Source organism: Falco biarmicus, chromosome 6 (genome assembly GCF_023638135.1).
Source record: "Falco biarmicus isolate bFalBia1 chromosome 6, bFalBia1.pri, whole genome shotgun sequence".
Lineage (NCBI taxonomy): Eukaryota > Metazoa > Chordata > Aves > Falconiformes > Falconidae > Falco > Falco biarmicus.
Genome location: NC_079293.1, coordinates 20,352,965 through 20,379,342, shown reverse-complemented (window position 1 = coordinate 20,379,342; position 26,378 = coordinate 20,352,965). Strand labels below are relative to the sequence as shown.

The 26,378-nt window shown below is 36.1% G+C and overlaps 1 protein-coding gene across 1 annotated transcript in view; it reads right to left on the bottom strand.

Annotated features, from left to right (window-relative positions):
* The window catches only part of CSMD1 (CUB and Sushi multiple domains 1), a 1,210,323-nt gene that overhangs the window by 958,162 nt on the left and 225,783 nt on the right, over window positions 1-26,378 (bottom strand). Inside the window, exon 2 of the mRNA XM_056344568.1 lies at window positions 25,389-25,605. Coding sequence (XP_056200543.1) covers window positions 25,389-25,605 — 217 coding nt within the window. The remainder of the gene's footprint in view (window positions 1-25,388; window positions 25,606-26,378) is intronic.

Here is a 26,378-nt window from a genome sequence, read left to right as displayed (position 1 = left end):
GGAAAGAGCAAGATTACAAATAGACAGTGATATAACATTGCTTCCCACACTGGAAACCTAAACTCATGAGCTGAGAGCTAATTTTAGTGTCATAAATTCCTTAGAGATTTTTATGCTTTTTTTTTTCTTTGTGAAAAAAAGTGCTTGTAAAAAAGATGGGTTTATGTAAAATTTTCTTACGTTAGCTGTGAAAGGTCTAAAACTGGGACAAAAGCTAAAAAACTTAAAAAGTCCTGTTGGAACTAGGTAATACAAAACCTCACTATTGTCCTCTTCAATCATTTTTTGATCCAATAAATATATACCTTCTTCTTTCATCCTTGTAATAAATAAAATTTTCCAAATATTCTTATGTTTATCTAAGAATGGAAAATTCAATTCAAGCCAGAACCTATCCTGGTTTCTTCAGGAGAACTCAGAAGTGACAGACAATACAGTACATAAAACCTTTGATAATCAGTAGTACTGGCTTCTATTTTAGAAATCTCAAGAGAGGAAACTGGTAACATGCCTCCTTACTGAAACACCTGTACTCTTAGCTCCCTCTCAAATGCAAGGATGACTACTACTTATAGGGAAGAAAATTACATCTTCTAACAGGTTCAAGAAATTTGGCTAAGTTGCTCTTCATGCAGATATAGCTGTGTCCCTCATTACAGAAATATTTCAGAGAGGAAAAAAGATTTTGCCCACTTTAGAGGTGGATACCCTAAGTGTAAAGAACTTAAAATATTGTCCTAAGTGTCACAGAATCACAGAACGGTCAGGGTTGGAAGGGACCTCTGGACGTCATTCAACCACCTGATAAAGCAAGTTCTCCTATAGCAAGTTGCACAGGATCACATCCAGGCAGATTTTGAATGTCTCCAGAGAAGGAGATGCCACAACTTCTCTGGGCAGCCTGTTCCAATGCTCTGTCATCCTCAAAGGAAAGATGTTTTTCCTCATATTCAGGTGGAACTCCCTGTGTTGCAGTTTGTGCCTGCTGAGCCTTGCCCTGTCTCTGGGCACCACTGAAAAGAGCCTGGCCCCATCCTCTTGACACCCACACCTAAGATACTTGTATACCTTGGTAAGATCCCCTCTCAGGCTTCTCCAGGCTAAACAGGCCCAGCTCTCAGCCTTCCCTCATAAGGGAGATGTTCCAGTCCCCTCATCATCCTTGTAGCCCTCCGCTGGGCCCTCTCCAGCAGTTTCCTGTCTCTCTTGTACTGGGAGCCCATCACTGGACACAGCACCCCAGATGTGGCCTCACCAGGGCAGAGCAGAGGGGCAGGATCACCTCCCTCCGCCTGCTGGCCACGCTTCTCCTAATGCACCCCAGGGTCCCATTGGCCTTCTGGGCCACCAGGGCACACTGCTGGCTCATGGTCACCTTGCTGTCCACCAGAACTCCCAGGCCCTTCTGCGCAGAGCTGCCTCCCAGCAGGCCAGCCCCAGCCTGTACTGGTGCGGGGGGTTATTCCTTCCTAGCAGGACCTTACACTTGCCTGTGTCAAACTTCATTAGGTTCCTCTCCCACCCAACTCCCTAGCCCGTCCAGTCTTGCTTACTACTGAGATTCCTCTTTAATCAGTGGAGTTAAGCAATTTTAGAGAGCTGTTTCTCCTACACAAAGTGGACACATTTAAGGTGAGATGAATCCATGTTGCTCTGTTGCAGAGTAAACAAAGGATAGCCAAATAATTAATATTTAATCATATAAATTTAGTAGATATGATACTATCATCTTTAAAAAGTTTTCAACAGACATGAAAGACCTTTAAAATAGAATACAGAATTGAAACCTGGTCTCTTATTTTCTGTCAGAATTGAAAATCATGTCCAGAAGTTACAACTATATTTACAACTCATCTTGAGGCATATGTGAAACCACTGAAAAGCACCTGAAATCTATACCTCATAACAGAATTGTGTCTCAGGAAATCAGAAGTCTAAAATTTTCCATTAAACTCCTTCTCAATAGATATAGTCTATGTCCTCATAAAACACAATGTATTGATGTTTTAAATCAAAACTTATTACTTCTAAATCTCACCAATGATTTTATGGGTTATGGCACTGATATCTTTAGACAGGCTTCTTTTTCATTAACCTAACATGGGAACATTCTACTCCAGGATAGATACTCCTGGATGATTTCCAAGCTGGCTCTTCAGAGTTGTATAGATTAAATAGCAGTAATGAAAGGCCACATTTTAAAGAAAATTATTGTTTTTAAAAAGTTATGACCATTTTGTGTTCCATAAACTTCCTCTCTCTTTCCACAAGTAACTAACTTCTCAGCACACCCTTGGGAGAACTGCAGAGGGACAAACAATGCAAAAGGAAAAAAAATTATTTTTTTTTTGTTCAGAGGAACATCAGTGATATTTCAACACTTCTCTGGAACACTTCTCTGGATGCCACTCTTTTGCTGCTGTCACTGACTCCCATTTTCCTGAGTTAGAGACTACATACAGTTCAACTGTGAATACGCATCAGATTTTTCAAAGTAATCCTTGCCCATTTAGAGCCTTTATGTAGCTGTGCTACAATGAAACTGTACAGATACACTGAAAAGACCAAATGAAAGGTATACTATGTATGTGCCTTTCAATTCTCCAAGAAATTTTACAGAAAGTTAATTAACATTTTAAATGCCAAAACTATTTTGAGAAAGTATTTTTTCATATCAAAAGAAAATAAATTTTTGTGATACTTTTTAAGTCAACACGACATTTTAGTGAAGCAATCAAGAAAAAAAAAAAAAAAAAAAAAGGTTCCTAATCTTTTTCTTTACATGCTCCTTTCCTTTCTGCCATTTTTGCCTCTCTTTCAGTCATTCTTGATAGCTAACAAAAGTAGTAACCTTTCAGGTACCTGAAGATAAAAGGTATTTAGCTACAAGTAATTTTCTTCAAATTTCTCTTCCAAAGTCCAGTGAGCTGCAAATAGGCTATTACATTAACGATATTTCTTCTAGGTCTCCACAGCTGATGTGGCAGAGAAGACTGACAGATGGTAGTCCTATAAATCTAATGCTAATTATGCCTGACCAAAAAAAAAAAATGTATTTAATATTTTAAAATCAGGAAGAGTTGCAAAAGTTCAATACAAAAGTAAATGAAAACAAGACTGAAAAAAACCACCACATAAGCCCACTTGAAGTACAATACAGAATAATGCTGACACACACACACACGTCTTCTCAGATATTTTTCCTCTCTATGATGTTTTATGGAAGTGAATGGAAAGACTGATATACTAAATGGAAAAGTGGGCTTCTATTTTTTACTTCCAAAGTAAAAAAAAAATAATATACCTGTCAGGTAAAGAAAATACTATCAGACATGGAAGATACCAGCCTCGCTTAACTTCACTGTGCTCATAAAATAAAAAACGACATTAGATGTGTGAAACACTGCAAACCTTACAACAGTGAGATCTGATAATCTCTTACATGTTACTAATAAGGAAAACCAAAGCTTAGGGGATATACCTGTTTTAAAGACGTAGATTTTAGCATTTACTTCAAAGTAGCTTTTGGTTACACTTCAAAGATTTGAAGCAAAACCAAAGACTGAGGAAAGAAGGTGCTTCTTTTACTCATTTTTACACACATGAAGAGAGTAGAGAACAAAAGTTTCCATGTCATATATCAGAAAATGAGAATGTAAAGATGGTTAGCAATTCATTTCTGTTCAAAGCACTTCACAGCAATGGATCTGGGACTTCTGAGAGAACTCAGACAGGTGCCTCCAAAGAAAAGAAAAAAACTAAAGGTAATGGAGAGAGCCTCATGTTATGTACTATCAAACAGAGCTTAAATGTTTCCCCATGTCTCACTATAGCAAGATCTTTCATGTCAAGGTAGCCTACTTGTCATATTTGACCATGCTGTTTACAATCAACAGATCTTTTCAGAAATTTATGAAGTGAGTTGATACAAACTTTCACATTAAACAAATTAAATATAAAAAGGAAAGATCATTAAAATGGCAAGTGAAGATGTTTTTGTTAAGTATGTGATCTGCATCTGTCAACAGTGCAAACTAACTACCACTTAAAATTTTGAGCATGACCAGTGGAATTATTTGTGTAAGACCAGCTGAAATAAACCTGTGAAAGAAATGAATGTGCTTCTGATCTGTATGGAAATTCAAATTATTCAATTAGCTAACATTTTCTGCAGCAATTGAAATGCAAAAGTATTTTCATTTTGATTTTGCATGAACATACAGAAGTTTTTTTCTAAACCAAAGAAACCTATCAGAAAATAAGAGAATTCAATCTTTTTCTTGATTCCCCACCCCCAACTACAACATATAGGGAGGGAAGCTTGTATGGAAGGGATTTCCTGGGTATGAGTTTGTTCCTTTTGCTTCTGCCTACTGCTTCTTACCAGTATTCTTGTTTCCAATATTTGATTATCTTCTAAACAACAGAAATTCTACCTATTTTGTAAAAGCACTTCTCTCAAAGGAAGAAAACCACAAACAAAAACACACTCTCTGCCCACTCAACACTCCCCGTGGTTATTGGTGGGAACTAACATTTCCAGTACCAGTTTATCCATTCCTTTGCTCACTAATTTCATTGGGTAAGAGCTTTTTGAAAGTTGAAGTACGACATTTGCCTCAGGTTGTCTTAGGAGAGTGTATTCAGAGGTTGTCTTGGAACTATAGTAAACGTGTAGGAAACCTCTGTTATTTTTCTACAAAGTTCATTTAATAGTCCAGAGACTATATCTTTCAGTACCTTCCAATAAGAATGTTTTTCAGGTAACTTCTGATACTCTTGTTCCTTATCCTAATGCCACTTCCTCTGAATGAGAATGCTAAACATGAAAACTGATATTACTGAAGAATAAAGATACGGATTACAATATGATAGAGCCAGGTACAACGCTCCTGATAGGAATGGTCTCAGGTGTCTAATTTCAGCCAACCACGTCACGTGCTCCTTCCTACCTTACAGTAGTAACTGCCATTCTGCTCAATCCATTATAAGTTGGTTTAAGTATTTAAACAAAGGCAAATGAATAACTAAGGCGTTTTTGCCAGTGTAGGGAATTACATAGGTCTGTTAGACACATCGCTGTGCTGGTGCAAGGCAGCATGGCAAAGTGTTCACATTGGAAATGAGGACACAGGAGGACCGGACCACTTTTTCCAGTCTAAGCATACAGTTGTATCAGCTGAACTATACCATGAGACTACACGCTAAAGACTTATCTACCTGCTGATAATTGTTAATGCACAATAAAATTAAGCACACTACCTATTCTTCACTGATTTCTCACTATTATTATAAGCCAAATGCTAGATACTCTTTTTTTTTCAAGTAGAATAAATTTCTTTGCCTAATGGCACTCTGTGGTTACGCCTCTGAAAGTATTCTGCAGACAGATAAGAGCTGTACTCTTCCCACACTGAACCAGCAGGAAGCTGTAGTAACACACAGTGCCGTGCTGAGCACAACCTAATTGCCTTCGCTGACAAGCCGTGTAAAGCAGATCGGACTCTACTCATCACATGGCGACATGATGGTGCCAGTGCTGAATGTGGGCAGAATGAACTAATATCTTCAATCCCTTGGGAGCAAACTAAGCATTCTTACCTATCTAGTTAGTACAGAGTAGTGAATGCTCTAAAGTCACACTGCTATTTACCATACCTCAAGTTCTCTGGGCAAATGAGTCATACATATCATCACATACAATCAATCTCTACTTCTTTTGTGTTCTACTTTGTGGTGGTCAAGGGAGATTGATTGCTTGAATCAGTGAAGTCTGATATTTGTCCCAAATAAGAAGAAGCCAAGCGTAAAGGAGACAAATAAATGCTTACTATACACTTTGGGTTTTAGTCTAGACTCATGTTACTTAAAAAACAAAATACATATAAGAACAAAATAACTCAATTACAGTAGAAAGAGCACCAAGCAGAGGAATGAAAACATGATCAAGATTTAAGTCAAAATGGATTAAAGTGGGAAAGGAGGATTTGCTTTATTCAATGTAATTCTGCATGCAGAAACTGGACACTTCAAATGTAATGTATTTCATTATTTATCTTACACATGGATTTCACTTAAAAATTAGGAGATGAGCATGTAAGCTGCCTTGTTTCCTGCCTCATCCAGGAAATAATCAGCCAGTGAAATCATTGTGGAAATGCTTGTAATTCAAATCAAAGTTAAATCTACTGGTACAGTTATTCAATTCACCACAAAGCCTTTGTATTAGCTCTGTCATTCTGTTTTGTGCACCAGGTCATGCTTATCCAATTCAGTTAAGAGACTAATTTCTCAAACTTTTATTGATTTTTGTCTACTAAAAAAAAGGTAAGTTATGTACTTACAAGAAAGTAATTTAAGTATGATGAGTTGAAAAGAACTGGATGCTAACTTTTAGGGGAACAAAACCCCACCACGGATCAATAGATCACTTATTTGCCACCGCTGTAGTGCCAGAGGAAACCAACTTGAATCTCCAAATCTGAATACTTGTGGATCCTGTTTATTAACTTCTTCCAAGAGAACTAAAGACACAAGTCCAAGGAGTCCATTTGGGTTATTTCTTGTGCTGTTATAACTGAGTTAAAGTACTTCCCTTAGTCCATAGTTCAGAGAAGACTAGTAATTTGGGTTTGTAACCAGCACATAAGTCTTAAATAATAAAACTTCAGTAGAACCAGTATTTTCTTCCCCATTTTGATAAAGAATTTGAAAGGGTTTCATAACAGGTGATTGGCAGTAATCAGGTAAATCAAGCAAGGCTAACAGGTGCTGCCAGGAGTTCACGAATACTGTGCTGTAGACCTCAGCCTGTATTTTCTCTTTATTCCTGCCTTATTCCTCAGCCTGCTTTTCCCCTACCCACAGTAAAAGAATGCCAGGAGATAACCTTGATCTGCAAGAAATATACAGCTCCCCTTTCTCCTTGCCGATATGAAGTCCACACAGAAAATACCAAACCACTTTTATTCCTGTGAGAAAGGTTTTAGCTTTATGCTGGTCATTTCTTATTTGGTGGTGGGGGGAGTATTCTGCTTTCTCTAAGGATCTGTCCACAACATTTTTTACATTAGAAGGTTACAGTTTTAGCCACCGTGGACAGCAGAAATTTGAGTGATTAAACTACCTTATATCTTGAACTTCTTTCAGTCTTTACAATAATGCAGTCCAAAAATTAATCCCTGAATCCAATGTGCTTATTGCGTAAGACTGAAAACATTGGTGGCATTTTATGACATGCTTTGCATGCAGTTGTTTCCTTCCCAGCCTTATGCTTGCAGAAGCTGATCTGACAGCTTCTTACCAAGTTTCTCTCAAAACTGTTTCAAACAAATCCACATCAACTTCAGTTGTATCAGTTGACTTTAAAGTTGCACTCTGAACTTGGCTTTGAAATTTACTCCAGCATAAACCTGATGTAATTAACAAAAGGATTTTGCCCTTTTGGGATTATAGAAAACATACAGTCAAACCCAAGACAGTCGGGCTACATCCAGCATGTCTGAGGGCTTGTTCAGTCTCATAGCATCTCTATTTCTTATCAGCTGTCTTAGATGAGACACAAGAAGCACAAATGGTTGACATAGTTGTGGTGGAAGAAAAGAAAAACATGAGATCCAAATATTCACCTATTTTCTTAATGGCCTCAAAGAAGCTTTGGCTCTGCTATGAAGTCTTTCTTCTGGTAATATTGAGGCACTGCTAATGCTAAGAGGTAGCACGACAGAGGAACATTTCCATGATTTGCTGAGGCAATGGGATGGTATTTTCCAGTGACATGCTTGTCTCTTCATCATCTTATACACAAATACACACTGTAGCCTGCCCCAATGCCTCTGCTGTATGTATTCGTTCACTGTGAGGTAATATACTTACTGCACTATATCCACTTTATTTCCTCTGTTCAAAGATCCAAGAGGTGTTACGTCAAAAGTGTGTCTTTTATTGCCCATAAACGTCACTTTAGCGTTAGTACAGCTGCCTCCATTGAATCTGTCTTTACAATTACAAGCAAAAGACTTGATTTAGCACATACTAGACTGCCTTAGTGCCAAGCTGTGGAAGCTCCACATGTGCTGGCAGCTTGCTTCCCTTGGATTATGGTCCCAAGGCTCTAAAAACCTTTAAGCATAAATAAAGTTAAAAGATGCTCAGAAAATACAGATTTGCAGACCTAGCATTCTGAAGAGTATTCTGAAAACAACAAAGGAATATGAACACTCTGGAAACAGGACCTCAGAGCACTTTTGCCAAAGGAAAACAACTTCATGTTACAGATACGGAAATCATGATACAGGAACAGCAAAATGAGTGTACTTGCCTGTACTAGTATTTTATATTTCTATAACTTCCACTCAAAGACCTCTGACAATCTTCTGAACTTTAAAGCATTTAGCAAGAGAACACCTATTAATAAAAACACTATTTTCCACAAACAAAAAAACAGATTAAGTGGTATTTCAAAAAGCAGAAAAATCTCTTAGGAAGTCTCTTGCTTCTGAGAGCTGTCTGGCTGACTGATGTTTTTGCTTCAACTCAATCACGCTGAATTATGATAGAATGAATGTGAAATTTCAATCTTCGAAGAAAACAATTAGTTAAACTGAGTTAAAATGAGCCCAACAAAGTGTATTTCAGGAAACTTTGATCTGGATTTCTGATACATGTGGCTTTTTAGGTGCATTTACTAAGTAATGTAGCACACCCTGCAACATGTAATGGAGTTATTCTCTCCATTTGTTTTTTCTCAAATTAAATACAGTTTTATGAACTACTGAAATGCTTGAACAATTAAGTGATTTCAAATATAAAATTTGAAAGAGGTAATATAATAAAAAGTGAAGTCTTTTTAATTCAGTTCTGCAATGGATACAGTTTATTAAATATTCATACTAATCAATGCAGCCTGTAAATACAGCCAGTAAGGACTATTAAAACAGGCAAAGATGTTTTATTGGATTCATCTTTACAGCTGTCCACTTGAAAAATCAAGAATAAGGTCATTATATACATTTCTTACGATAATTAAACCTCAAATTGTATATTCAGCAACTCAAGACTCTGCGCATACCAATATTGTACCAGTATGCATCATAACTCACTTCCACAATGTGATGTCAAATGCTTCTAGTTATATTAAATACGCAAAATAAGTAAAATAAGCAATTTTAATGTCATAAAGTGATTACTACAATATCACTGCCCTGAAACAAGACAAATAGTTTTAGCTACAGCTTTCACTAAGCATATTCATCCTTCTTTTTAGGCAGTCTTCCCAAACATGAGCAACATCTCTGAGCATAGGAAATTAAAGTTTATAGGCAAGAATGTGTTAACACACGCCTCTTGAGAAGAAGATATTATCAGCTGTATCTTGTGCTTATAAGCTTGCACAGATTTACTTAGACTGAGTGAAGAAAAAAATCCTCTCTCCGTCACTGACAAGACAGAGAATTTGAAACACAGACAAAGAGACAATAGTGGAACAGTACTAATAACTACAGAATGTATAATATTAAAGTAACTTTTCCTTTCTGTGCTCTATATCTTGAAATGCTAAAGTTGACAAGCTTTTCTTTTCACAAAGCCTTTATGAAAAGAATGAGAAAACCTATGATTAATGGGTGTAGCAACAAAAAATAAATGAGGACAAGACTATAATGTGAAAGCAAGCTTGCACAGTTAGTAAAAAGCTGCCAAATCTGCTGAATAGCTTTGAAAACTGGCTTTTATAAAACAATCACTGTGCTGCTTTTTATAATGTTAGAAATTAGTGCCTTATTTTAAAATTTAAAATATATAATTCAATAATTGCACAAATTATTTATTTACCTAAATCCACAGGAACTGCATCTCCTCTTTCTAGTTTCTTTGGCATTGTATATTTTTGGTGATCTGTGGTATAATATAGTCCCATGAAAACTATAGCATACCGTTCCTGTGCTCCTCTGCTCTTTCTCACCTTAGGAGTGGGAGAAGCACACTATTTGAAAAAGAGGATTTCAGAAGCAGCGCTTTAAGAAGGATTCAGAATTCCTGGCTGTGGCCTTCTATTTTTCCCATGGAATCCTTCTCTTCTGACTTTGTTTAGTGCAGAAGAAGTGTTCCTCAAATGCTCTGTATGCTTTAAATTAGACCTTCCCAAAGATCCACGTCAACATACATATGTCGGTTCATTTACTGTCCCTTGCATATGTGTTTGGGGCTTTTCCATTTCCTCCCAAGTGTCACAATTGCAGTAAACATTCAAAGAAAGATGGATTCTGAAAGCCTAGCTTGGCAATAATATACTTTATTCTTCTCTAACTCTTTGCAAGACAAATCCTGTGCGTCTATAGAGTTTGTTTGGTTTTTGGTTGTAGGTTTCTTGGAATTACAAAGAAGAGCACAGTTGGTAATAATTTTCAGAGTTTCATAGACCAAGTTTGTGTCCACTCAAATGTATGCTTTCAGGCTTTCACAAATCTTCTCAATCGCTGACTCACAATACTCATGTTTAAAAGATGCTTTCAACAAAAAAAAAAAAAAATGACAAATCAGTATAAGTGCATGAGGCACGTTTTATTTTGGAAGACGTGGGAAGATCATGGGTGGGAAATCTGAAGTGAGACTAAGAAAAAAATATAGGTAAAACATAAAAGGTTACATCTAAACTCCAAGTTGAGACAAATGTGGTTTCTTCAGGTAGATGGAGACTTCAGGAAACCTTGGATTTAAAAAAAAAAGCCAGACACAGACCAACTGTGGAGCCTCTTTACTATGGGCAGAAAGTGGCACCATCAGTCACACTGCTCTTCAGGCCTTTTTGACTGCTGTCACTGCTGTGCAGCCGCTAGCACAATCCAGAACTGGAGCTGAGAACATTTCCTTGAAGACACAGTTTTTTACTTTTGTTACAAGGTCTTACTCACACCTCTTCTAAAGCAGCATTTAATATCCACTATCCTAGTCTTTATTAATAAGATGTTTAACTTATATAAAGTTTAAAATTCAATTGCATAATTTTGTTTCTATTCACAGATTTCATTGTAAGTACTGCTAGGTCACCACGCACTAAATGCTATGATAACTGTCTACATTGTAAGAAATTCACATGGAAACTTCCCATGCATGCGCCTGAAGTTGGTCCCTTTTCAGTCTGATATTAGATACTCATTCATTGCTGGAGTATAATTATTTTTTTTTTAATATGTAAATAACTTGCTTCCATTTCCTCACTAGAGAACACTGAGTTACTCATGCTAATGTATTCTTTCATCATGTTTTTTTTTCTTAGTGGCAACCTCTTCCAAACTTGGAAAATCTCACAGCAAGCAGAGAAACTAACATCTTTTTCACACAGCGTGACATTAGAATGTTTGGCTAAAGGCCCTAAAACATTAACATGAAACAAACAAACAAACAAAAAGTCTTATTCATGATCCTTGTGTTTACTTGCTATGCTCGATTTGCTCTTTCATGCTTGTAGCGCACAATGGAAATTTTGATGGCTTGGTCTTTTATCTTTATAAGGAAAGGGAGCCTTTTCTCAGTTTCATCCATTTTCCATGATTTCTACAGTGAAAAAAGATGAAGCTATGACTGGGGGAGAAGAGTTTTTCTTCTTGGAGGACAGACAGAGCCTCATGTTCTGTACACTGTGGAACGTTTATTAAATGACTCCTCAATCTTTAATTTTTAACCTCCAAGCAATATATACCGCTTTTACTGTACAGAGATGCTAACCTTATTCAGTGACTATGTTTGAAATTTCAAGGAAGGATCCTTCACTATTTTTCTTAAAACACTTTTTTAGTACTTTACCTCTTTCAAGAAAAAGGAAAACTGAGAAAGAAGTATACTTTTTAAACTCTTTCCTACTTTAATTAGTAAATAAAATTATGTGCAGCATAGAAGTGGTTGATGCAATGATTGATGTATGCGCAATACACCATTACTTGGTTTCATAGTTTCATGGCAATACATTTTCAAACAAAAGTTAGCAATCCAATTACTTTACTATGTTATTTGTTGGCCGATATCAGCTTTTGCAAGACATGATATAAAAAACTAAATGTGCAAATATGGACTAAAATGTTTATTTCCCAACACTGTGGTTTGGCTAACTTGTATGAAATGATGTTAGGTTTACTGCTTCCCTTGGTATTTTCTAACTTGGTTTGTCTCACATATCTAATATTACACATTAATTATACTCTAACCAAAACACTGTGGAATTAATTCCTCAAAGTAATAATGCCTTGGACTTTATTTATAACATATTTTCATTTAATATCATCGTTTTTTTCTAGTCAGCAGTTCTGTCATAAAGAAGGAATATTTACCTTTTAAAACAATTTTCTGTTTTATAAATGTTAACTATGATTGCTTTACATAACACCTCTGTAACTCTTCATCTCTTGCTACATGAACTTATGCTATTAATCAACTATTTCCACAGTATTCCACCACCACCATAAGGTGAATAATCTTTGTAATTTCTGTTGTTAGATAATGTGTAACCATCTTCCATTAATGACAAAATTAAGGCAGATTTTTTTAAAAAAAATATACAAATGATTACATTCATTGTCACAGAATAGTTTTTGTTTTAATTTTCTGAGATATGGCACCTTAAATGTAAAGGAAAAACCCTGTATTTTAATTGGAAGGTTTAATAAATTTTACAATGGCTAATTCATAAACTATGAGACAAGAGGATGACTCTACCTTAAATCTGTGAACATATGGTCCAGGGAAATCCCCGCACGGTTCACTTGGGAATCTCCACCTCATTACTTCATCACTAGGGATGAAGCAAGGATCCTTTCTAGCTTTCCCTCCTGAGAAAGGTTCTGAGGGAAGCTCTCAAAAATATAACAACAAATGTTAATTTTTTTAGTAAAGGATCGTATCAGTCTGAAATACTCAGTATCTAAGATATTCCTCCTTAACAAGTTGTGTCCTAATAGGTCACCTGACGCAAAACTTGCATATTCACCTATTACAAACTCTCTTTTATCATACAGAAAAGCACCAAATGTAAGAACAGGGGTCTCACATTAAACTAACCATCCCCTGTTTCTTCACTAAACACATCAAAACATACTGGAGGTGGACGTAACATCTAACAAAGCTGCCAGAACACAAGATTCTTGCCCTAAGAAGCTCATCTAATTTTGACGACACCAATGGATCTGATATGAAAAGAGGCACAAACTTTCCTGGAAAGGATATAACTGACTTTTACACGGTCTTCTAACAAAATAAATAATAAAAAAGATGGAAGTTAGGAAATTGATTCACTTAACAGAAGTAATAATGAATGTAATGCAGTAAGCATGAGGTTCAGAAAAAGAAAAAAGCTGCCCAGGTTTTACGTTGCCACCTGCTTTCTGTTTCTGTAAGAGATTTTTTAAAAATGTATCACAAAAGTAAAACCCACTCTTTATGGAAATTGTATATAAATATCTATATTGTCTAGAGACTGCATTTGCTCAGATCTCTCTTGGTGAAGGTGGAAAATGCCTCCAGGAAGGGAAATAGAGAATAAGAACATCTTATACAGCTTTGCATTTGACTAGTAACTGCAAAACTCATCTTCTTTGATTGGATCTGATGGTAACATTTTCCTGGAAGCCTGTATTAAAACCAGAATACGCCATACAAATGAACTTCTCCTTTAAGGTTATGTCTCGGTATGTGTTTTTGTGGAGGTCCCCTTGAAGTGGCTCCGAGCTAGTACAGTGTGTAGAGTTGTACTTCATTCTAACACACATTACAACTGCCTATTCCACTTAGGGGCCAGCACCTACCACAAATAAGATTATTCCTGCATGGTGAATAAGATATATTTATGATTGTGTATTTTTTTAGCATGAAAAGGAATATATAGTTTAAGAATACATGAAAATCTTTCCACCTGTTTTTACATAGTGACCAGCATGTAAGTCAAAAACTGTCCTTCATGATGATTAGGGAGAATGGAGTGTGAGGAAGAAGAAAGAAGAAAAAGCAGATTCTGATGTGCATTGAAGTGTTTACCGAATTCTGTTGGTACATATACTCTAGTTTAGAGTTTCAATACAATGGGGTTCCTTAGATTAAAGACTGTGCCAGGAATTTCTCCAAGGTATTCTTTATATACTGCACTTAACCTTCAAAATAAGGAGCCACCAGGAAAGCATTGGCTATGCCCATTTCAGCTCCATGCTTACAGGAAAAATCTTTTCTAGAATATACTCAATCAAATCTTTATGGCCTATGAAGAGAATAACCATCTCTTCAGTATAATCAATCTCAACATAAAATTGATGTGTAACAGAAATTGGATACAATTACTCTGTAACTGCCTGTTTCTCTATTGACTACACGGGAAGCTGAGAATGATTAAGATGTTAGCTAAGGGTAGACAACATTAATCGTCTGTTTCTGCAGGAAAAGTAGATCAACATGCAGAACAGAAAGGTAAACTCATGAAGGGTTTGCCACTCCAAATGTTTGGTGAGATTCTTGGGATACAAGCTTCTCAACTTCCAAAGCTCACTTACCTAAAGTGTTCACGATGCCTTTGGCAGCATTAGACTAGATCATTCGGCAAGCAACAGGAAAGTTGTAACTCAAGAGATGGTTTGCACTCATTCACTTAGAAAAATGCTTGTTCACTTATACATATTCATATCACTCTTACAGAAAAAAAACTCGTACACTTAGAAACATCTTGGACCTAAAGGATTTTTAATCAGGTAACTCAAGAAATTAATTCGGGATTTTTGTACCTCTCAAGTGAATTCCCTAACCTACCCGTTGCTGGCTATTTCAGTTGAAAGATGTATCAAAGGTAAGTAAGTCGCCATCAACAATTTTACATTAAAAAATTCCTACTTGTCATTGATAACACATCTGCTCTACTACAAGACATAGAATCATACAATGGTTTGTATTGGAAGGGACCACCTCATTCCAACCCCCCTGCCATGGGCAGGGACACCTTCCACTAGACCAGGTTGCTCAAAGTCCCATCCAACCTGGCCTTAAAACACTTCCAGGGATGGGGCAGCTGCAACTTCTCTGGGCAACCTGCTCCAGTGTCTTACCACCAGATTCCTCATGCTCATACTGTTTGTATCAAAATTAGTTGCTCAGACATATATTCTGCAATGACAAAGAACAAAACCAGCCCTGAGCTACCTGATGCATACAGCAGGTATGGTGGAGAGGCAATTTTTATACTAAATTACAGTCCTTAAGTGCAGGAGTTAAATTAGGTATATGTGCCTTAATGCACAGTTTAGCATACCTATAATCTTTTTAACACATTGCTTCTGGTATCCCCCACTTTCTCTTCCCTTCCATCATCATTTCTCAGCTCTCAGCTCCTCACCCCATGCACCCCACAATGTTGTTGTTATTCTGTCTCTGAGTCCTATAAATATGAAAATTTTTGCTTGCCCAAACAGTAAATAACAGCTCAGTTCCAGGGGTGAGGAAAGGGTGATTTAATCCTAATGTGATTCATTCATTGTGGAAAGTGGAGAGATAAAATCTACTTTAAACAAAATAAACACAATGGAAGCCACAGAAAGTGCTGGAAGTTGCTTTAAAAATCCATGGGAAAAATAAAAGAAATTCAGCTCTCACTGTACTATTTTAAGAGAGGTATGATCAGCTGAAAGTTGTTTTGAAACATAAACACAAATACACACACATACTTCAAGGAATTTGTTGCAGGCAATGCATAGCATTTAAGAGGCTATGTTTTGAATACAGGAAACTTTAATACCTGTATTTCAAAGAACCTTATTTATAAGAATTATTCTATATCAATGGGATTATCGTGTTCCCTGTTTTTTTATTATTTTAATTATGAATTTAAATGGTGTTTTGCTGTTCTGTATCTCAAAAATCTAAACAAAATCTATTAAACTTAACTTTAATGTTCTCACCCACCAGTCCTATAACATACTTGTTTGTCTAACTCATGAATTAAATAATTATCTCAATAAATTAAAAATATTAAACAGATTTTTAAAGTGTCTATTAATTTGTATTAAAATTAATCATATTTTTAAATTATTGCCTTATGATGCATATTTGACTTCAGAAGCCTCTAGAACTAGCCTGTCTTAGCAACTAAGACAAACATGCAGTCTAATATTGGCATCTGTTATTTTCTTTGCCATTTTGCTGTTCTCTTGTGACAGTGGTCACACCAGATTCTGCAAAGAAAAACACAGTGCATAGTTGTGTGTTGCAGGGGTGGGAGATAATCAAAGAATTTTATTTTTATTTTAAATTGTCTTTTTGCTGAAAGACAGCAACATATAAATGAGGTCTGAAGATGGAAAAGAACATTGATAAATCAATTTAAAGAGTAGACAGTCAACAGTAAGAAGTTTTCTAAGGGTACTGTTCCCTGCCACGTCGGCACTGAGCCGATTACAGAAATTTGCCTTCACTTCTCTTCTTATCAGTGTCACTCTCATTATATGCACTTCTAGGCAGTTAGCCACTGACTAGTTAGTTCTCTTAATAAATTCATTGAGTCCACTGAAGATAATAGGCATACAGGTTTCCTCAAATGAAAGTATGAGCGCAGGAATAACCTGGGACTTCAGCAGAATTATATTTTAGTGTCCTTAAAGTGTGAAAAAACATCACTGTCAAAAACTAAAGCCCCTAATAATGTCAGCAGATGCTTCTGTGAATATGAACAGGATGACACCTGAGGAAAGTCTCTAAGTAATATCGGAAACTGCAAGAATATGAGAATGTTTGTCTACAAAATTTGTTTTACAAGCGGAATTATTTGTACATGACTGGCTCACAGAGCTGAATTTCAACTGCAGCAATTCAGAGTAGAGAGACTGCAGAGTTCCTCTCAAATGCCTGAACTTTTATGATGCTGCATCTGTCCCATGATCACAATGTCCTGGTCTGGCACCAAGTGACACAAAACTGGCCTATGATCATACAGTCAATAATTACAAGACTCAGTTAAGACAAGCAGGTAATTACCAGATGACAGTAAGAGAACATGATTTACAGAGTAACTTAATTACTTGCATCAGAAATGCAACACATCAGTGATTACATTTTATAAAGCTATTTTTCCTTCAATTCGTCAGTTAACAGATATTTTTTTCTTCTCTAAAACAAACAAGCAGTCAAAATTTCTTCAAAGCACACAGGTTATATGTACTAATTAAAAAGTCATCTATCACAGTTCTATAGAAATTCTGAACAATCTTACAGTAAGGATGTACAGTAACAGATCTCAAAAGGGGGCAAATTTTGACAAATGGACTTTCTTCCCACTGAGGAGTCCAGCTGTATATTTTCTAAAGTTTGTAACTGAATTATTAGTTTGCAGCCAGACTGACTGATCTCTGACCAAGAGCTGTTGTAATAGTCATTGTATACAGCATTTAGGGACACTGATCAGCAGGGCATCTGTACATAATTAGGTCGATTGAACCCCTATCATCTAACATAAAAAGGAGTCTCTTTTTGAACAAGATGGGAGATGCAGAAAAACTGATAGAAAACTGCTTTATGTACACTGTATGTGTAATACATGTTTAAGTGATAGATAATAAAGGTAAGCAATTGCCCTCACTCTAAAAAATTAACGTATTTAAGAGTAAAAATGCCTTACACAACCAGGAATTAAGTTAATGTAATCACCTGACCTGTTTAGTCAGCAAGCTGTCTGAAATTTTTGGTGTTAACTGTATCAGCAAGCTACACTAAAAGACTTTTTAAGATGCACCTGAACTTGAAGAGCTGTAATTCCCCAAACTGTTTATCTGCATTCTCAATGGATTCTAGTGCCCTATTCCTAAGGAGTTTTGAGAATAAAATACATGTAAGATCTTATGGGAATTTATCATATTTAAGTAAAGTTTCAAGATGTATGTATTTTGTTACTATGTCAAATCCTGGGGGGTTTAGGAGCTTCAGAAACCATCACAAATGAAAGGAAAAAGCAAGAAACACCAAATTATGTACTAAGTGGTGTTCAAAAGCATCTTAAAAGTCTTTGTCCTTCTGCAGACTACAAATTTATCAGTCTGACAGAATTGAAGTTGTTCCCAAAAATATTGTAATTATGTGATTTACCTCTGCACATCAAACAGATATCATAGCAGTGAAGACAATTTTCTTATACTTGGCTAATAATGAAGTAACATTTTAACCTTATTTTGAGTTTTCAGGTAAAGCAAAGATGTAAACTGAGCTCTTCAAAACCCACGTGCGTATACAACCATATGCACACTCACAACTTGCAATTTTCTGTGATTTTGTAGCTTAAATACTAGATAATGGATACCCAAGGTGCTCTGTTTTGTAAAATAACTAATCAAGGAATGCATAGGTGTTTGGCTTAGTTTGATCATAAATATGATTCTTTCAAGCTGAATAACTAATTATTTCTAATACTTCCATATGCAATAACAAATAACAAGGGAGGCAAATGTGCCCCTCTTACCTGAAATCAAAGATCTACTCTATCATATGAAACACCTAGAAGCTATTCATGAAGAAGAATCTACCTTCCTCAGCAGTCTACTATGAAGTATCTTTAAATACTAAGTAATGCTTCTCTACTTTATTAGAAAGGTGTGTATATACCAATTTGTTAGCCCCTTAAATCAGTTTTGGTTGTATAGCTATGGAGGAGTAAGATTACCTTACATACATGCTAAGGTTTCTAAAACTATAGAAATTAACATTTTATGGAGCCACATCCCAACTCTCCCCTTCTGAGTCCCTTATTAGTAATACTTTTGATGGTGAAACACTACAAACAACTGCACCAAATCACTTCTGTCACTTGTACAGGTCCAATTTGAAAAGTACAGAACAGCAACAACTGCATATTCTCTGAAGATGTGCTATGACCAGTAACAGATCAAAAAAGAGATCTACCTCTACAAAGGACAATGAAATAGAGCAGAGCTACATTTTAATTACGCTGAGTGTCACATTCATTTTTTAAAAGAAAAATGTGCTGACTTAACTATATTATAAAAGCTTTAAGCAACTGATGCAGAATGTTGCGGTATAAATTCATGCATTGCTTTGACCTTGTTAAATGAATCTAATCTTTTTATTCCAAGAAATAATGGTTCCTTACACATGAAATGCATTTTCTTAGGTGGGAGTTCAAACAATACTCCACGGGGTTTTATTAAAAAAAGTATTATATAGTTTTATAGTTGACCATCATTTAGTATCAGCCTAAAACATGTAATTAATAGGCCTATAATTCTTGGTGAAGTAACTTGTTACTAAGCAGACTCCTTATTTAACTTTATATTTAATAATTTTTTTGTTAAATCTTTTTAATATGTAGGCTGGCCAACAAAATTATCAAGCTTAAGATTTTGAATTGGGAAGTTAAAAATTTTGGGAATGGAATTTCTACCTTTTATCTACCTGTCGAAAAATAAAATTGCTATATATAAGTTTAAAGCTGCTAGTATTACACACATAAATTATCCTTCCTTCCACTGCATGTTTTTTTTGCTGTTGGCAGAAACTATCAGTCAGCATTTAGCTGATCAGGTCAGAGTTTCCTTCCTTTCCTAAAATAGCTATGTGATACATAATGAATCACATTTTAGCCATCTACTCTAAATGACTCCTTCTTCCTAATACTCTAATAGGTGAGAAAGCCAAGAGAAATCTGATTGAATATTAAAAGTGGAATGATAGTCATTGACAGGCATCTCTCCTGGCAGGATCTCAGTAATCAATTTGCATAATCATACAATGATAGTTTTCCTTTTCTTACAGATGTACAAAATACCAGAATAACCTGCTGAAATTATACAATAATCTTGTTTTACAAATCTGAACACTAGCTCAGTTTCTTTTTCTTTGTGCTGTGTTCTAGGTAAGCTTCAACTGGAAAAAAGATGGCTACTATTCCCATTCCTATACTGTTTTCTTCTAAAAATCACACACACAAATCCTGTATGTTGAAATCAACTTGTACAAAATTATGTGCAATAAAAAGGTTAAAAAAATATATATGATGTTTTAATGGGGAAGGTGGGAAAAAAAAAAGAACTGTAAATTGCACAACACTCTTCCTCTGCAGTGTCAACAGTTCTGTAGAAAAGTCAGTCGCCCCCTTATTGCTTCACTCTTCTCTTGATCCTGGAGAGCAGACAGAATTTTTCTTTCCAAAGAAACAAATAAACAACCAAAAAACCCAACAAAACCAAACAAAAATGAAATTTAAAAATGTGCTGAATACACGCAAAATCTTGGTTTGTTAAGATGAAAGAGGTTTAAGAGTAAACAGGAGCCCAAACTTTAACTTCAGTGAACACTTTTTATCTCTGTGCTTGGATTATGAAGTGCAGAATATACATACAGTTTATTGCTTGCTGGAGACAAGAAGTGAATACTGTGAAGAATTCATATTTAATTCTTATTTCTACATGATTCAAGAAAGCAAAGGGAAATGTTGCTATTTTAACACACATTGTATATAAGTTTGTCACAAACATTTCCGTAAGCTTTATTTTATTACATGCTCTTTTAACAACTTCCATCATTTGCATTACTGCTCCTTTAAAACAAGAATGTTTATTTCAACTGATTACTATGAGCAATAACAAGAAGAATCTATTTTATTATTACCTAGGCTACAGTAAACTAAATGATGTTTAAAAGGCTTGAGAAACCATGAAGGCAAGCAGATATTTTAAAATCACTCTCCAAATAATATATATCATGTATGTCCAAAATAATTCACAGTTGTGTATACACACAACAAAAAATGTTCATGTCTGTACATTTCCATCTTCCTATCAGTGTACATAATTTAAATAGCAGCTTTTCTGTGTAAGAAAAGCCAAAATTACTTGGAATCCATTTTAAAGAGTTTTTCAGGACTGTCTGAAAGATTATTTGAAAAAGAGTATTCCAGAGAATACTGCACAGATCTTCTATAACTAACCCTTAACTGAGAGTGATACTAAAAAGGTAACTTTTATCAACAGACACTGTAACACAGAGATTACAGCATTTAACTGTATTTGACATTAAAAAATTTGGAATCCCAGCCCATAAACTGAGATGAAAACAATGGCACATACGAAGTCTCAGTTCACCATGTTTGTAAGGTTCACAGTTCAAGGTCTTAACACCCCACTTACACCCCACCTCACATCTTCAGCAACAGACATTTTGTTGACACAGGCAGTTCTGTTTACCCAGTCCTGTTACAGTCTCCGTACGTCTCTCTATGAAACCCCTATTTAGGAATACTGCATCCAGGAAAAATATACTTTAACAAGACTTATGCTAAGATTATACAAATTTTCTCTTTTCAGCTGTGGAAGATACATACGTAGTACAACCAGCCTTGAAATGACTTTTGAAATCCATAAACTCTTGTAATGTCTGGTTTGAATTTCACTCGCTCATGTCAGGTAATGTATCCATCTGCAGGATAGAAGTCAATAGCTCTATTTGTCAATTCACATATGCTTATACACTGAGTCTCTTCAGAGCTGGCCTGTATGCCTACTTCCTGTGTCCTGTTGACTCATTTCTCATTTCTATTTTAAAATATTAACATTTAATCTTATATCTGATATATAAAACAAAGAAAAAAATAAAAATACATATTTGCGAGCACCTGAACTACACTGAACTCCTGAATACAACTCTTCCTTAGGGAAACAATACCCAAGAAATACAACTGAATAATAACTTTCTTGCCTCAGTGCACCATACTTGCATCTCCTCTCCACAAGAGTTTTGTCCATATGAAATGTGCATGCTGATAGTTAACTGTGTACAGCAACTGACAACTTTAAAATTTAAAATGCAAACAAAAAATACATTCTACATCTTTTCCTAGATTAATTAGAATTTGGTTGTGTTTTGAAATCTTTCCCCATTAACTGATAATGCAATACTTAATACTTACGGTAAGTTTGGGGGATTTTTTCAATAACATAGAACTTAGACATCTGTTTTGGTTATAATATATGAGTAAATTAACTATCTAACTTCATGTTTCTTTATACAATGAAGACTACAGTATCCTACAAAGCATTATCATAAACAGTGTCATTGGACTTATATGTTCACTTTTTCTCTTTTAAGTCAGAGAACCACAGAATATACCAGGCTGGAAGGGACCTCAGGGATCACCTGGTCCAACCTTTCTTGGCAAAAGCACGGTCTAGACAAGACGGCCCAGCACCTTGTCCAGCTGAATCTGTCCAACGTTGGGGAACCCACCACTTCCCTGGGGAGATCACTCCAACGGCTGATCGTTCTCATTGTGAAAAACTTTCCTTTTGTGTCCGGTCAGAATCTCCCCAGGGGTAACTTGTACCCATTACCTCTCCTCCCTTCCATGGGACTCCTTGTAAAAAGGGAGTCTCCATCTTCTTTGTAGCCACCCTGTAAGTACTGGAACGTGGTGGTGAGGTCTCCCCCTAAGCCATCTTTTCTCAAGGCTGAACAAACCCAGTTCTCTCAGCCGTTCCCCATGCGGCAGCCTTCCCAGTCCTTTGATCATCTTTGTGGTCCTTCCCTGGACCCTCTCCAGCCTGTCCACATCTTTCTTGTTTAGTGAGGACCAAAACTGAACACCCTATTCCAGGTGTGGCGTGGCAAGTGCTGAGTAGGGCAGGATGCTGACTTCTTTCTCTCTGCTGGTGATGCCCTTGTTGACACAACCCAGCATTCTGTTGGCTTTCTTTGCCTCAGCAGCACACTGTTCACTCGTATGGAGCTTTTTCTCCCCCAGGACCCCCAGGTTCCTTTCCATAGAGCTGCTCCTGACCTGGGTAGATCCCAGCCTATGCTACACTCCTGGATTATGTTCTCCCAGATTATATCTATATCTATATTGATATGTATATCTGTATCTATATCTATATGTACGTATGTATATATGTGTGTATATACACATACATAGAAATAAAAAAAAAATCCTCTTTTGTGTTCTATGAACTTTACAGTGATAAAAATAAAGCAGCTACATCAATTTTTAAGAGCAATTTTGGACCACAGATCTGAGTAATTATATAGAATGACAGAATGCTAGTTTTAGAAAAATAGGAAATTGTAAAATAGCACTTTTTAATGTCTTATATTTTGTTTACATTGTTCTTGCTGCTACTATCTTACTTCTCAACCTCCTCATAACATAGCATACAATAACCTATAAATCACTATTATGTGTAATTTAACCCTTAAATCAATATATTCCTTAATACTGCACTAACTGAAGTTCACATATATCTTACAACTACCTGTTTCTCTTTTCTTCGCACACACAAACAGCTTAAAACAAGCCTTAGCATTTCAATATGTTTTACATATTTTTGTATTTTCTTTGGGTTTATAATAAATATATATAGTGAAAGTATCCCGGTGCACATCTAGCATACAAGAAGGTCCTTCAGGCAGCACAGTAAACTAGCTGAACATACTGTTCATTTTTATCCAATTTTGCTTTAGCAGCTGAAAAATACTATATAAAATATGAGATGAATATTACTTAATTATTATAGTTTGTGACAGCTATTTTTAAGAAAAACTCCAGATTTTGCATGATGGCTAAAGAAATATAATTACCCCAAATCTAGTAAAGTATTTTTATGTATGAAATAAAAAGAGCATACCCTCAAGCAAAAGTCCCAAGATGCTCTCTTGCATTTGCATGCTGTCAGCTAAAAAAACAAGACTATAATTTTCCAGTATCTGCTGAGTGCATTGTCTTGAAATGTGCAATTGTAGAGGGGTACACCTGTGAATGTGCTTTGTGCAACAAAGGGTCTGTCACAAGAGTATGAGACATGTCAATAGAAAACTGTCATTCAAATTCTGCTTTTTTAACCTCTGAACGCTGAAAAGCCAACAAATGCTTTTTTTCCTTATAACACCAATTATGAAGGTAATTAACTGGTAAATACAAGCACAGATAAATAAAATATCTGCTCCACTGCTGGAAGTTGGAAATTAAATCCTTGTTTTACTGAGATCAGTGGCAATTACGATGACTTCAGATACTTCAAGATCATACTTAGAATTTCTGTCTTCTATGCCGATACCCACAGATTATCAGTTGGTGCTCTTCCTTGAAACAATTTTCTACTAACAGATTAGTGCAAAACAAGCAGGACTGTTAGCTATAAATAATAAAGGCATTTGACCGAAAATGAAGTATTAATCCTTGCATAAAGGTGATACAAATACTAAAGGTTAATTAAGTACGGTAAATGAAGCACATACACTGTGCAACTCAAGCATTGGTGCCTATCTACTACCTTCCACAGTTTTCAAAACTTTTTGCACTGAGTCAACAAACAGTCGGAACACTGTTCTTGTCAAAAAGACAAGATACCCACTAAATTGTGGAACAAACTGGTGATGTTCCCACATTTGTTTTAACAGTACAATATAAATCAGCAGCATGTAAAAGAGTAATCAGACAAAACTGACAGCAGTGTTTTACAGTACTCCATAAACCTCATCCCTGAATGGAAAATGACAGAGCAGTACCAAAAGCAATGTCTAGTCTCTAGCTCTGCAGTCCAGATCCAGCAAATGACTAAGGAACCCAAAACAAGACACCGATGAAAATAATGCACCCAAATCCGAAGTTGTGAAAAGATTCAAGATCAAAAAGCTTCCAGAAGGCCTCTTTGCAACCTCAGTGTTATTTGGACATATAAGGCACCCCAGTTTCTAACCTTTAAAGGTTCCTAATTGCTTAATAATTCTATTTACATAGAGATGGAGAAGAATTTCACTTTTGGCAATTTATACTTCAACTCCTCTGTAAGGCAGGCAATAGTCACCTGAAGGATTTAATCTGGCAAGCATTTCCAGACTCACTAATGAGATTGTGCCTCTCGCAAACTACTGTATCGCCTGCCAGCTCTTCTGTGGCACATTTGGTGAGAGACCCTGGGGCACTGTTAGCACAAGCAGCATACCCATCCTCTGATTCAAATATTGTAGGCATGGTAGAAAGGTAAAGCATGATCTCAGAAAGAGCTTTCAAAACATGGGGACAGATGCCTTCAGGACAGGGTCACCGGGCCAAATCTGGATTCCATTGGGGGACAGATAAATAAAACTAAGCTATTGCAACACGGGATACTCCTGTCCTCAAGGGCCTTTACCAAAACTGACCTCAAACGGTGCAAATCTTAAGTATGACTGATGCTACTGATATACAAGCTAGGGTCATGAAGATCTGAAACTCAGACCAACACAATTTGCTGGGAGATCTTGAAGCACTGCTATCCCCTTGGCTGGGGAAGAATTAAGGAAACACATGCAGTTGTAGCGTACCATCAGAACATATATTCAGGAGAGAAAGAGTGGCAGAAAGCAATGAAGGAAGAAAAAAGGTACCTTACCTCACTTTCAAATTGCCTTGCTGTGGCTGTCCATCGTAAATTGACAAAATATCAAAATCTTCCTCAAGGGCAAAAGTATGAAATGACAGTTGTATCCTGTTACGTTCTCCCGTGATAATGATCCACGTGCAGTTGGCATAATTTGGATAACCATGAGGAAATCCAGGGCTTTCTATAGTACCATTTGGTCCCTGTACTAAACCTCCACAGTTCTGACCTAAAAAAGAACACAGGAAAGTATGTATTTCAGTGTTTCTTCCGCCTCCCCCAGTATGTATTTTTACATGAGTAACTATATGTATTTTATAGTATTTTTTTCTAGAATACAAACAGCACATAAGATTGCATTTATACAGTTTTTCCCTCTTAATTCAAAACCCCCATCGCTGGATTTTCTGAGACACTTACCATCTTTTTATGCAATGAATCATAATTTCAGGTTATGTGGTATTAACAATGTATGACTTATTCATCCAATTGTGAAATTTAAGCATTAGCTTTGATGCCATAAATTCAACAGACTGACAGTTTTAATGCCAGAGAGTGTTCATAGCTTTTTGGTGAATGCCATTTATAAAGTTTTTATATAAATACTAAAGTATTAGATTTTCGGCTGTTCTGAAATATACTTTCAATACAGAGAGCAAAATGTAGACACACATTTATTACGCATTCTGTTGCAACCAACATTAAGATTTTTACACTTTGAAAACAGCAAAATTTCGGTGGTAGAACATTTTTAGTGCCATGTATAATGTGATCAGGAAAGTGTAAATTCTTTTTTTTCTTTTTTTTTTTTTTTTTTTCAGGATTCTTAAAAAATAACACCAAGGGTTTACTCAGCAGGAATTTGTGTCTGGTTTGTACATCACACAGAACATGTGAGGGTATGGTAGAACATTAAGGGGAAGTCCTCAGCAAGAAACCTTGACTTACAGTGCACACTCTTGCTAATTTCCTACTTGATTTTGTTAATCCCACACACACCAG